The sequence below is a fragment of the Rhinatrema bivittatum genome, chromosome 1 (genome assembly GCF_901001135.1).
Source record: "Rhinatrema bivittatum chromosome 1, aRhiBiv1.1, whole genome shotgun sequence".
NCBI lineage: Eukaryota > Metazoa > Chordata > Amphibia > Gymnophiona > Rhinatrematidae > Rhinatrema > Rhinatrema bivittatum.
The window spans coordinates 215,013,010-215,026,715 of NC_042615.1; the positions used below are offsets into that span (position 1 = coordinate 215,013,010).

Consider the following 13,706-nt stretch of genomic DNA (forward strand, 5'->3'; position numbering starts at 1 on the left):
GGCCTCTTTGGAACTGGACATTCCAAGAATTACTACTTCTCAGTTTTCTATTTTTATTTTTTGAATTTAGCACTGAAAAGTGCTGTTGAGGTACTGCCAAGGCAGTGAGGCAACAAAAAAAAAAGCATGAAGACTGAAAGGAAAGATGATTGAGAGAGAGCGAGAGCGAACCTGTCAGTGCTGAAGCTTGGCCAAGAAAAAAAAGAAACAAAGGGTATCACAAAGCAGCATTCGCGCAGGAACTCCTAGCATGCACATTAATAAACCTTTACTGAGCTTCAGAGATGGGTCCATTCAGCACCACTGGATGATATCACCCACTTGTCATGGCTAATTCAGTCCTGCTTGTTGACAGAGTGTACATGATATAAGAAGGACAATTTTTAAAAGGCATTTAACCTAGTATAATGACTTGACCCAAAAATTCCCTCCTCTATTGCATGTAAAAGCGCATATGGGTTCCCATGGGGTGCATAGTTTTAGCCACAGGAAAAAGAGACATTTCTTTGGGTGTGTTTAGGTTGGGGAGGGAAAACAGTGTACGTATATTGATTTGCATATGCGTGTATGCATGCTATTTTTACAGCCCATCACCCACACAAACAGTAGGTACAAAGTATCGGAAGCTTTTAACACATGTTCTATACACTTGTTAATTTTCAAAAAGAAATAATGTGGGTTCCTCTTTGAAATTTGAATTAAAAGTACCTGTGTTAAAACTGCCCACAAAGTTGGCAACTATATGGACTACTTAAATTACCCCCACATGTACTTTGTAGCTGATTTTCAATTAACCTATGCTGCCTCATGCAGAGAACAGAAGAGGAGGGAGTGATGATGGAGTGGATATTTACAGAGCTGCTCTGCTCTGTACAATGTGTATGTGTAAACAGGGGCCATGCACTTTGGCTACTTGCAGAATTAGGTGCAATCAGGGTAAAACAGCACAAGTACATCAGAAAATCAAAATGTCCGCATGCCTTTTGCCTCCCACAATCGAAACATTACGTAGGGAATGTCTCCTTTTAGTGTTGCTAAAAACAAAAAAGTGTGGGGAAAATCTGTGCATCCTTTTAGCCACAATGAAGAGGATGTTCTACCTAGGCAAACACTTATTTACAAAGGTAAATGCTTTTGAAAACTCTCTTCTCAATGTTCACATTGTTATAATATATTCTTAGGCTAGACAAACCAAAAAAAAAAGTCTATTTTTTTTTATGCAATTTTAACAACTTATAGACAGCAATTTAAACTTGTCAATGAATAGGTCTTTACAATACAAAAACAATACAATATTCATATTGGACTCATCTTAAATTGAAAATAAAGTAATATCTCCATACTCAAAAAGATATATAGCATGAGACCTCTATATAACATGGAATAAGACCATTTATAAGGAATTAGAGAAGATCCAAGATGTACAATCTGGAGCAAAAATTAGGACATTTTTCTTAAGGAAATTAGAAGGAACTAAGAACATTCTATTATATCACATGATCAAACTGATAAATCTTATTTAGGAGCATGATCATCTAGAAATTTCCTGAGCTCTAGTGGTTCTAGAAACACATATCTTTCGTTCAAGTATTTAAGTATACATTTGCAGGAGAAATATAAAGTCATCAGAGCCCCTTTTAACCTCCTAGTCTGCGAACGCCTGGCTATATCCGGAAACATCCACATTTTCTGTGATAAATAAGGTTTATCACGATTGCGGAGAAAAAGTCTTAAGATTTTATCTCTCTCTTCAGCTCTCTGAAACTTTATACATAATGTTCCACGTTTTTCCACTTGATCTTGCATAGATCCTTCCAGAAAATCTGTTAGATTATTCAATTGCTGTGATTGATTTTGAAGTTGCCCAATTTCAGGTTCCCTTTTCCCAGATACTATAACGTATATTTTTTCAATAGATGGAGTGTTGTCTAAAGGTAATTATAGATTTTCCACAGCAAATTTTTTAAACTGTTCTTTAGGTAAAATTTCGGAAATTATTTTTAAAAATACAAATGAAAGTCTAAAACCATTTTCTATAGAGCCATGGTGATTCCTTATTAACAGGAGCCATAGGTCATTCCTTATTAACAGGATGCAGTAATATAAGAAACACAGTAGTTTGACATCAGATATTTTACTGACCTCGGGATGATAGTATCCTCTGAAGAATGTTGTTTATCACTGCCTTTTTCTCCCTAACGGTTGTTGTAAGATATTCATGGTCAAGAAGGGCAAGAAACAGGCGCAGTTCAACTATTAACTCTTCCATTACTGAAAAACAAAAAGGAAAGATAACAAGTCTGACCTCACAGTGATGATTTTTAAAGAAGATTTTCGCATAGGAACATAAAGGGTATCACTAGATAGGGACTGTATTTTGCCATCCATTCTGGCTAGTTAGCTTACCAGTTTTCTATGTAGAACTAAGTCCAATGGTCTTAATGAAATCCAAATAGACAATATTACATGCAACACCCTGATCCGCTACTTTGATCGCCTCAAAGCCCTTGACAAATCTGACCACTGGTGAAATCATTTTATCCAGGGGCCTGTAATCGCCATGTTTTAAGCTGCTGCACTATATTTTTCCTTAGGAGCATTTTCACAACTTTTCCCAATATTGATGTTTGACAGGCTGATTTGCAATACCTGACTCCTCCTCCTCCTTACGTTATGGAAGAGGAATACCATCAGCTCTCTTCCAAAGGCAAGGAAAACAGAACTATGAAGGGATGCAGTCAGCACTTCCTTGAGCTCTATCAGTGTTATTGAGCATGCACCATCAGGTTTCATTGATTTACCTATTTTATTTTTATTTTATTTGTAGGTAGTTTTAACCCACTTTTCCAAAAAAAGATGCCATCCAAAGCTGTGTACAGGAAAAGCAATGCAAAAATTTCAGGTTATATATACATACATGTGTGTGTGTGTGTGTGTGTGTGTGTATGTATGTGTGTATATATATATATATATACATACACACATACATGATATACACGTAATATTGTAATATAGTTCCGGGTAATCTACCCACTTATCTTCTCTCACTAGCTCTTCCTATCTTTCCTTCCTCATCCCGGTTCCTTTTAAACCCCTGTTAGATGTAACTTTTATTTCTCCGGTCCTTCGTTTATGTTGTTACCCTTATTGAATGTAAACCGATGTGATATTCATTTGAATGTCGGTATATAAAAGTTATAAATAAATAAATATTGTCTATTTGGCTATTTTTTTTTTTTAATTTTATATCAAATTTGCTTACAGATTATTTATTGCATATTGGTTATTGATCATGTATTCACTTTAAGATTAATTTTAAAAGCCCAATGTGCACATCAATTAGGGGGATGTGCAAATAAGTTGGACTCACGCGTGCTGAGCATAGGTATTTATGCTCACATCTCAGGCTCACGCTCTGAAATGCCTATGCTCTGCCCAGGCCCCGCCCCTTTATGAAAACTTTCTAGATGTGCGTGCTTCAGGAGATTTGCGTGTATATTGCCAGCTTTAAAAATCTGCTCGGCGCACACAAGTCCAACTTATTTGCGCATCCCCCTAATTGATGTGCACATTGGGCTTTTAAAATTAATCTTAAAGTGAATACATGATCAATAACCAATATGTAATAAATAATCTGTAAGTAAATTTGATATAAAAGTTTTCAAAAAATAAAAAATAGCCAGCAATCAAACTCTATACAGCCAAAGTAGAATTGTCCAGCATTTAACTATCCCATGTGGTCACCTATTTAAATCACTATATGGCCCTAACTAAGAACCTGAGTTAGGGGTTAGAAGAGGAGCATACCATTTCACACAGTCCCTCCTGCAAGCCTGCTGGAATGGTGAGCTTCTGTCTGCGTAACAGCAGGCAGAGAGATAGAACAGTATGGTATTTTTTTGTTAACTTTCGAAGGAGTGGGTTCTTACCCTTTCTGTGCTCCCCATCTCTAGTTCTAGGTATCATAGCAAGAGTCACAGTACTAGGGAAGAGGCATATACCTTTTCTAGTACACAACCTGTCTGGTAGGGTTACCAGATTTTTGGAATTCAGTTTGATAAGAGGAGTTTTTTGTGACTCCCTGATCCTGGTTGAGGGAAGGAGAAGCATTGCCTCGGGAAGAACAGAGGTAGAGAAGACCTACTGTTCCCCTCTCACAACTCATGGAGAAGTAGTGGTGACTTGCCATAAGATATCCCTTGTTTTGGTATTTTTGAGGGTTTTCCTTTTGAGTTGAGAGGAAGATAGTTGCCACCCTTACTGCCCAGTAGTTAAGGAAAGGAAAATATCTGACTTCAAGACCTTTCAGTCAAAAAATTATATTTTTGCCATTTTGAGAGGAAAGTCAAGAGTAAAAGGTTTCATGCCATCTGGACACACACACCAGAGTCTTCACCCTGGGAGAAAAAAATGAGGACTGATCTTTTGGACACTGGAAGTATTTTGGGAAAGGGATCCCATCACACCTAGAATTACCCCCCACCCACCTGGGACTATTATCATTCAAGTCCTAGAGTGTAAGAATATCTCAGGACCCAGTGCTAAAGGACACATTCACATGATAAAGGAACAGTTTGAAAAAAATGTTTGGGATACAGAAGTAACTACGATGAAGTATATCTGGCACCAAGGAATCCCACTGGACAATCTACAGTAAAGTTTAAGTCTAAAATACCTGGTGATAGTTCCCAGTCTGTTTTATTCTGCACCTACACATATTTAACAACAAGTGCATCCAAGGAAGAGGTTTCCTCCACTGAAGCCTTGGGTTCTGCAGGTTTATCCTCCCACCCTCTTCCCCCCCACCCCCCCTCAAGGAATCCATGTACTGGGGCTTTGTAACCGTGTACAGAAACTTAGCCTTCTTGGACACTAACAGAAGAGGGGTGCAATGCTCAGAAACAATGTAAAAAGAAATAATAGTTCCGAAGGTTGGGGGAATGAGTTATTCAGTAAATATCAACCTTCATCATTGAGAGATCATGAAGCACATGGAAAGAAAGGTGAGTTGGGAATTGCCCAGGTAATCTTCTGTCAAATACTCATAATAAAAACTTTTAAAAATATATCTGAAGCAGGAAGCCTGTGAGGGAGTCTGTTCGACTATTAGATGATCGAGGGGTTAAAGGGGCACTTAGGGAAGATAAGGCCAATGCGGAAAGACTAAGTGCCGGATTTTAAAAAGGTTACGCACATAAATCCCGAGGATTTACATGCGTAACCGGTCCTACGCACGCCGGACCATAGGAGGGATCCTACAGGTCCCCACCATCGGCAGGTGGAGTGGGCTGAAGGACAGAGGCTGACTGGTGCTTCACCAATACCAGCCCTCATTCACTGCAGGTTGAGCCTTTGGGTACCAGGGCCGGCTGGACTTAGGTGGGCCTCCGTATGTCATCATCAATGAAAGGATCGAGGGGTCAGCCCAGAGGCAGCAGCAGTGGGATGAAGAAGTCTGTACTGGACGAGGCGGAGTCCCAGAGACCCAGGCGCCAATGGAATCAGTCAGACAGAGGGCACCCAAGCAAGAACAAGCCGAAGGCTGAATAGGACAAGTCCAGGACGTAGACTGAAGAGGCGTCGTAGAGCAAGCTGGAGTCAGGGCCGGCGACAATTAGGAAGCAGTGGCAAGACAAGACTGAGGTCTGGACGAGGAGAGACTCAATGGCGTAGTCAGGCAATGCAGAGGTCCAGGTTTGGATAGAGTCAATAACGTAGTCGGGCAATGCAAACATCCGGGCTTGGAGACAGTCAATAGCGTAGTCGGGCAATGCAGAGGTCTGGGCTTGGAGAGAGTCAACGGCATGGTCAGGCAATGCAGAGGTCGTGTCCGAGAAAGCAATCCGAGGAAAGGTTAGGAATCAGTAACAGGAACAGGAACTTGTGAGGATCAGGAACCAGAAACGCAGGAGAATCACAAAGAGGCAACAAATACACGACCAACGTGAAGACCTGTTGCAAAGGCGATCATAGGGAGCTGAGACTGGCCTTAAGTACTGTTGCTCAGGTAACATCATCCAGGGCCATGGCCAGGTTCCTGCCACAGGCCCTTCAAAAGGATCAGTGATGCGTGCCTAGGGAGGAGCATGGCGCTGGACGGCAGCATCTCTCCAAGGGCCACGGGGAGAGGCCCAACGCAGAGCACAGGAATCTGCAGCTGAGACTGAGGCACCAGGAGTGACCCGAGGATGGAGCAGACGGCCCACTGCCGCCAGGGATGAGGAACCAGGCACTGGATTCAGCTGAGTAAGGTGAGGGGGCCGGGCTGCGGGTTTGCCGTGGCTGGCTCGCATAACAGGATAAGTTCCTGGAGGAGAAATCCATAAACTGCTATTAAACAATAGGGAACAGCCAGTGCTTGTTGCCGGCATTAGTAGCATGGGATCTGTTATTGTTTGGGTACTTCCAGGTACTTGTGATTTGGACTGGCCACTGACGTAGACAGGATACTAGGCCAATGGACCCTTGGTCTACCCAAGTATGGTATATCTTATGTTCTTATACTCAAACATCTTGCAAATATTTTCGTGTGTGGGTTTGCTGCTGTATTTCTATCAGTAAACAGCCAATGATTAAGAGCATAGCACATTTAGCAGTATCACTGTCCCCCTTTCTCTCTGCCACGGCACTAACAGAGCCACCACTGGCCCTCTGCTGCCATGGCCGCTGGATCTGTACAGTAATTGAAAGAAATAATGAAGAGTTTCCTTCTACTGTTGAGAATTACCTTAGATACTATAAATGGAGAACAAATGATTTAAATGTAGGCATGTAGTTGCAATATAGCAAGGAAGCTGATCAAGCATTCAGATTTCAATGTCCTCTGCTGTACAATTGTCTCCACAATAAATTATCTTGACAACTAAGACAACCGGTCTATGTTTGTTTGATCAGCTTCCTGGCTCCAACAGTCCATCTACCATTTTGTTTCTTGGAACCTGCCGTTGCAATATAGCATCCTGATTGACACAATAGCCAATACCGTCACTCTAAACAATTCCCTTACAATAATCGGAAAGCTCATTATTGTAATCAGTACATACATCCTTTGTATTCAGAGCACAGGGCATCCCTATAACTTAAAAAAACAGGCCTGGAGGGGAAGGAGGAAGCTTCCACCTATATTAAGAGTCCCTTACAAAGACTTCCAGCAGTCCAGAAATAGAGGAGCCATCTGTTACTTTTAGGAATAAACAAAGAATGGACTTCTGCAACAAAATCTGCTGGGTACTTCCTAATGATCTGGTTTGATCACTGTCCAAGACAGGATGCTGGACTCAATGGACCACTGGTCTGACCCAGCATGGCAACTCTTAGGTTCTTATGAGACTCCTAGAGAATCCTATGAGAAAACAGGAAGTTATTTAGTCAGGAGAACAGGTAATTTGAGGCAGCCTGATCAGCCAGCATGTGGTGCATGACCTGCAAGAGACTTGGATTCGAATTCCAAGTCCAGTTTGGATGACCAAGGCTGCAAATACTGTCCCTGCAGCACAAACTCTGGGGTGGGCAGGGGCAAAGTCCCAGCCACTGCAAAACACTGGCTGGCTAAAAGAAGCACTTGTGCTAGCTGTTCAGGACAGGAAAGGTTAAAAACTGGGATAAAAGCTCAAGTAACTCTGAATGAAAGCTCATAGTACTACCGTCCCGCAGATGACAGTTTTGATTGGGAAAAAAAAAAAAAAATAAAAAAAAAAAAAAAAATATATATATATATATATATATATATATATATATATATATATATAGTTTTTTTTTTAAGCTCAGCAGTATCCCATTATATTTGGTGCTTTCCAACTCTAGCACAAGTGCTTCTTTTAGTCAGCCAGTGTTTTGCAGGGACAGTACGCAGCCTTGGTCATCCAAACTGGACTTGGTCATCCAAACTGGACTTGGAATTTGAATCCAGCCTTGGTCATCCAAACTGGACTTTGAATTTGAATCCAAGTCTCTTGCAGGTCATGCGCAGCATGCTGGCTGATCAGGCTGCCTCAAATTACCTGTTCTTCTGACTCCTGATTAAATAACCTCCTGTTTTCTCATAGGATTCTCTAGGAGTCTCATAAGAACCTAAGAGTTGCCATGCTGGGTCAGACCAGTGGTTCATTGAGTCCAGCATCCTGTCCCTCCCTGAAAACTTGGAATTCCTAAACTACTGGCAGAGAATGCTGGTTCTTTTTGTCAATGGTCTACAAGCAATCTCTGCCTTAATTTCAAGGAAGATTCCCATTCTGTACCTAAAACAAAATTCTTTGGGACCAAAATAAAATTTCTAATAAGCAAACCTTCCATTAAATCTGATAGAGAAGCACAACTGCAGTGAATTAACAAAATTGTTGCAGCAGATCTGCTATTTGTGTAATTACCCTCCTATTTACTACTACACTATCATTTCTTTACTACATTGTATTCTGGTTTTGTTTTTTTTGTTTTTTTTATAAAGGTGAACCAGCCTTGAAAACATCCATGCCATTCAATTGTTACTTATGGTAGAGACTGAGAAACTAAAAGGCAAAACAGAGGGATATTTCCACCATTTGTCTCTGCATACTGTGATCCAGAACAATAAATGCAATAACTACATTTCATCCTAAACTCTCAGTCCACTCTGAAGGCAATAAAAGCTCACATTGATTCTAAGTACCCTACAAAATAACATACAGCTGCATGAAGCATTCCAGCTATCAAATCCTGATGTTCTCTCTCTTTTTATTTATGGCTTCTCTGCTTGGCTTCAATCTTTACCTTTTTTCAAACTCGGCAGAGAATCATTATGTACACTCTTCATTATTTTTCTCTTGTCTGTGAATTTCCCTCCCATATGGTTAAATTGTTAGTTTGAGATGAAAAAGGCACACAACCGCCGCAAAGGGAAAGCGAGAAAAGAAAAAATAAATAAATAAAGTGGTGGAATTAGGAGAATGGCCCAAATACAAAAGTTTAAGAGGTCAATATTCAAAAGGGTTGTCCAGGAAATTTGAGTTTTAAATTTCTTGTCCCTCTATGCAGCAAAAAGAGACAGGAAGGGAGGATGTGTGTTTCTGGAGCATTGCTAAGTTATCCTTCTAGCACCAATGTTCAGTACTAGACAGATAAACTAAGGGGTGAATTTTCAAAACGTTCTAAATTAGCATGCACGTAGCCTTTATTCGTATATTTTGTATTTTAGAAAGGACCAAAATACGCATGTATTTTCACATTCACGCGCACATATCCGCAGATTTAAAAAAAAAAAAAAAAAAAAGGCTGTCTAGAGACATTCTGGGACAGACCAACATTTTACATGCATGAGTTGCTATTAAAAAAAAAGAAACTTATGCATGTAGATTTGCTAATTATTTGGCGTAAATGATATTAGATTTGTATTATGTAGCACTGATTGGCGGGGAGGGCTGCGTGAACTGAGGGGAGCTCGACGACCTGGAGAAGGACTGGGCGAACCGGTGGACTAATTGGTAAAATTGGTAATTTCCTTGATGCAGGCATGTTTTAAAATACACTGATTTATGCGCATAAATCCTGATTCACACAAGTCCTACTTTATTTTCACGCATAAAATGTAAGCATGTATCTTTTTAAAACATATGCGCATGTTGCGGGATAGAAATAAGAATATTTTATATAAACGTGCATATCTCATATGCGTGGGTTATAAAATTCTAGCGCAGATCTGCTCGCATTTGTTTGAAACTTGTCCTCCTTGCCAGGTAAATTTAATCAGGTAAATCACCGTTCTAAAGTTATCTGGAGATAGTTTAGCCAGGTATATTCAGCAGAATGCTTACCTGGCTAGGCTCTGCTGAATAAAGTTAGCCCAGTAACTTTCCAGCTCCCTGGTTTGCTCAATATCAGCCTTTAAGTAATTATATCATTCATGAATGTAGGGTAAATGTCAGTGACCTTAAACAGGATGAGCATCATGAACTTGAGGCCTGTTGCTATGCACACAGAGTGGGTAAAAAGTGAAGGCCTAAAGCAACACAAATATGGAGTTTGCAGCCATATGATGATTTTGGCAATTTTCAGAGACTGCTTTCATACGGAAGAGAAAAGACTTTGTTTTCCATATCAGAGAGTTGTCATCACCAACCAAATGAGAAGAGAACACTGGACACCAGAATTGTGAAACCCGTTCTTGGTAAAACTGTGTATCCAGCTATGGAATGTGTATTGTTCTAGCACCTGTTTTGATAACAGACTCTCTGAACTTCATTAACCTGAATGAGAATATTCCTATGTGCTGGGACTCAAACGATATAATTTGAATCCCCCCCAATTCTGTGTCTATAGGGGGTGGCAACATCCAATCCAGATCAACACTGGAGCCTACAGAACTGAATATTCAATAGCTTTTACATAGAGAAAAGGGGACTCTATCTTACCAGATGAACAATAGACATTATCTGAAGAGACATTTCCCGAAAGAGCTTTTTGCTAAGGGCTTTCCCCCGTTGCTTTTTCCATGGATTCCCCAAAAGCTCTGCCAAGAGAGCTTTGCTTACAGAACTTTCAGGTACTCAGTACAGTTGTTCCTTAATCTAGAATTCCATTCTGATGGAGTTAAGATTAGAGTCAAATTATCAAACTTTAAAAAAAAAAAATCCTTAAAAACCTGGTTATTTAGAAGAGCATTTGGAAAGGAAGCATCAAAGCATTTTAAACGATGTAATTTTATTTTTTATTAGAGAAGTCATGCTAGGAGACAGTGAGATTTTTATGTTAATTGCAATATTTATGAACTTTTATGGTAGATATTTCTTGTTTTAATTTCATTTGTATTTTATATTTTAAGTGTTATTTTAAATGCTTTTTAATTTAATATTTTATACAATGTTATTTATATTGATACTGTAAACCATTATGATTATCAGAATATCAATATACAAAATAATATAATAAAATAAATAGAAGTAACTGTTCTTGCCAACATCCCTTGAAAGACTTTGGCAAGCTAGTAAAGTTACCCTGTTTCTGCCATCGTATCTCTCAGAGATGTCTGCAAAACTTTGGGGTTTTATCTGTCTTCCATCAGAAGGGGTTTTGCTGGATTAAATCATGGTGTTGAGACAGCGTCCGGTAACAGGAGTAACCCTGGATTTGTGCAGTAATTTGAGAACATTGGCTTAATTACCTTTCAGCTAGTCTATTTAGACTGGCATTGTTAAATTCCTAATTACAAAGTTGGGCATAGAGATAACACTTACATTCTGTTTATTTTTTACTACATGGCAGTGTAACAAACTAAACCAAAACCAGAGAAAGAAAAGAAATAATTGTACTGTATTATATTGTTTTACTTATATGGCTAATAAAATGAATTTACTATTTCATGAAAGTGTCTGTATCTGCTCCCTAATGCTAAAGAATTTGTATCACAAGGCTATTGGTTAAATCTAATAGTCTGCTGTAAGGTCATCTAAACCAGATACTCCTACATGAGCAACATGGGGTAAACAACAGCCCACAAAAGAAAGTTGGTAAATACCTGCTTCAGTTACACCAAACTTACCCACATATGCTTGCTTTGAAAATTCCCCCAGCTAATTTGTTCACAGAAATGTTTCAGAAAAATTCACATACATGCATAAAAGTCCAAACCCCTCCCCGAAACACTTCTACTCAGTCTGGATAAACATTCAGGGAGCATGCACATGCAAGTTTATCTGCATGTCAGGCGGCAATTTTCTAACATGCCATTTCTTGGGAAAAGCACTGTGTTAATTGTGGAAATGCCTTTTCAAAATTACCCTCCTCAAGTCTCAAGCATCAAACAAATGTAACAGTTCTCCTCTTTGTGTTAAATAAAATACTGATACACAATCTAAGAATAATTTACAAACCATACATTGAAATAATGCATGTACCTTGATCAAACAAATAAAAGAACTGGTTCGAAATTAAAACTGAAGACCTGACATGGCTCATTTAATCAGCAAATGCCTGCTTCATGAGAAAAGATTTCACATCCGTTGTTGAAATGCTCTAATGTAGTAATATACTCTAGATGTCAAAATGAAGAGATACTGCCCCTGAATGATTGTTCTTGGAAAAGCCTACATTGAAAACCTCAAGGTCCTCATTAAAATAACTTCCACATTTTCAAAACTATTTCTGGAGATAAAATAAAACTATGCTTTACCTGCAGACATGAGCTTTTACAAAACTGCTGGCCCAAGATGCTGGTAAATAAATACCCAGAGGGCCTCTATGCACGTACGTTTACATGAAGTTTTGAAGAGGTGTTTTGTGGGCGGAGTTTGTATTTATGTGCAGAATTTTGCATTTTCAAAGTACACATTTCCCAGGGAAATAAAATCTGTGTATAAACTAGCAGCTATAATTGTATGCAAATAGTTTTGGTGCATAAATTTTTGGAAGCTTTGAAAACTTGTATAAAGTCTGTAGGTAAAACCTACCTATAGTTACAAAATTATCCCCTAAATTGTTACATTTATTTGTTGCTTGAGACTTATAATGTTCCTAAACGTCTTACTTTGTCTTTAAATTTTCTCCTATTTCTAACACTTTTTTTCTCTTAACTAGTAGAGTAACCTCCTGTGCCTAAGAGCACAAGTCATGATATGTTAGGGGGGGGGGGGGGTTCTTCATTCAGAGGGACTTAACATAGCTGTTTTGCTGACCGCTGGTGTCACTGTATATGCAATATTCGCCTCAGTCACCCTACAGCCCAAGAGATGCAAGCGTTACTACCACAGATGCCCAAACCTCAGTCAACCCAATTAACAAGGAGATAATTCTGGTGATTTCCAAAGAAAGACATTTCAACTGACAATTTGAGAACAGGTTTATTTCTTCCATGTTTCCCTTATGGCAGGCTTCCTGATCGCAACTCTAGCTTTAGTTTCAGAGCTGTATGTCTGAAAGATGCGATTAACCCAAAACTTTTTTAGCCTCTGGAAGATGTATATCTAGGGTAGGGGGAAGACTAGTATATTCAGGAAATCTTCGTAAATATCTGTCAAACTAAAAAAGATTCAGAAATGAAGGAGCCTCCACAGAAGCTCAATTAACACAATCTAAGCTGTCCACAAACACCCGCTCAACCAAATATCTATGTGCCTTGGATTCATCTACTCCAGCGTTGCATAAATCTGGCTGGAGTGTGGCCACAGTTGCACAATGCTTATGACTTCCTATGGACCACTAGTTAACATTGCAAATCTCCCATTTGGTCATCATTTGATCTCTCTTCTCTGTAACAAACTGAAGTTTTTCTCCACTGCTATCAATCGTGCAAAAGATCTCAAGCTTTGATGCAAAAATGAGAGATTCCATATACAAATACTAACAATCACTCAATTCTTCAAACTGGAAGTAAAGGGGAAAAAAGCATTTCTTTAAATCAACTAAAATCTTTGAGAAAGAAAAGCTGTTATGACACAAAAAGTATGAAACATTATGTACATCGAAGTATTCATAATTCAATACCTTTTAGCAGTATAAATACATCAGAAATATCTCAAAGCATAATTACGTGAAATACAGATGTTTAGAACGATTTCCTTTTTAATGTGGGACTCTATTCTTATTCCATCTACAAATCACATGATACATTGTTTTCTATGATATCATCCCAGTAAAGACTATCATTTGGGTCTGGTCTGATGGTTCATTGCCAATGCAATTGCAGACCTGCTATTGGAAATTTGTAAACTATCATTAACATCATCTATGGTACCTGAAGA

At 39.1% G+C, this 13,706-nt stretch overlaps 1 protein-coding gene across 3 annotated transcripts in view; it reads right to left on the bottom strand.

The window, feature by feature from the left end:
* AFAP1 (actin filament associated protein 1) overlaps window positions 1-13,706 on the bottom strand; it is a 440,313-nt gene that overhangs the window by 267,751 nt on the left and 158,856 nt on the right. For all 3 annotated transcript variants that reach the window (XM_029591685.1, XM_029591691.1, XM_029591678.1), the window contains exon 3: window positions 2,143-2,271. In XM_029591685.1, the coding sequence (XP_029447545.1) occupies window positions 2,143-2,269 (127 nt within the window). In that variant the 5' untranslated portion in view covers window positions 2,270-2,271. The remainder of the gene's footprint in view (window positions 1-2,142; window positions 2,272-13,706) is intronic.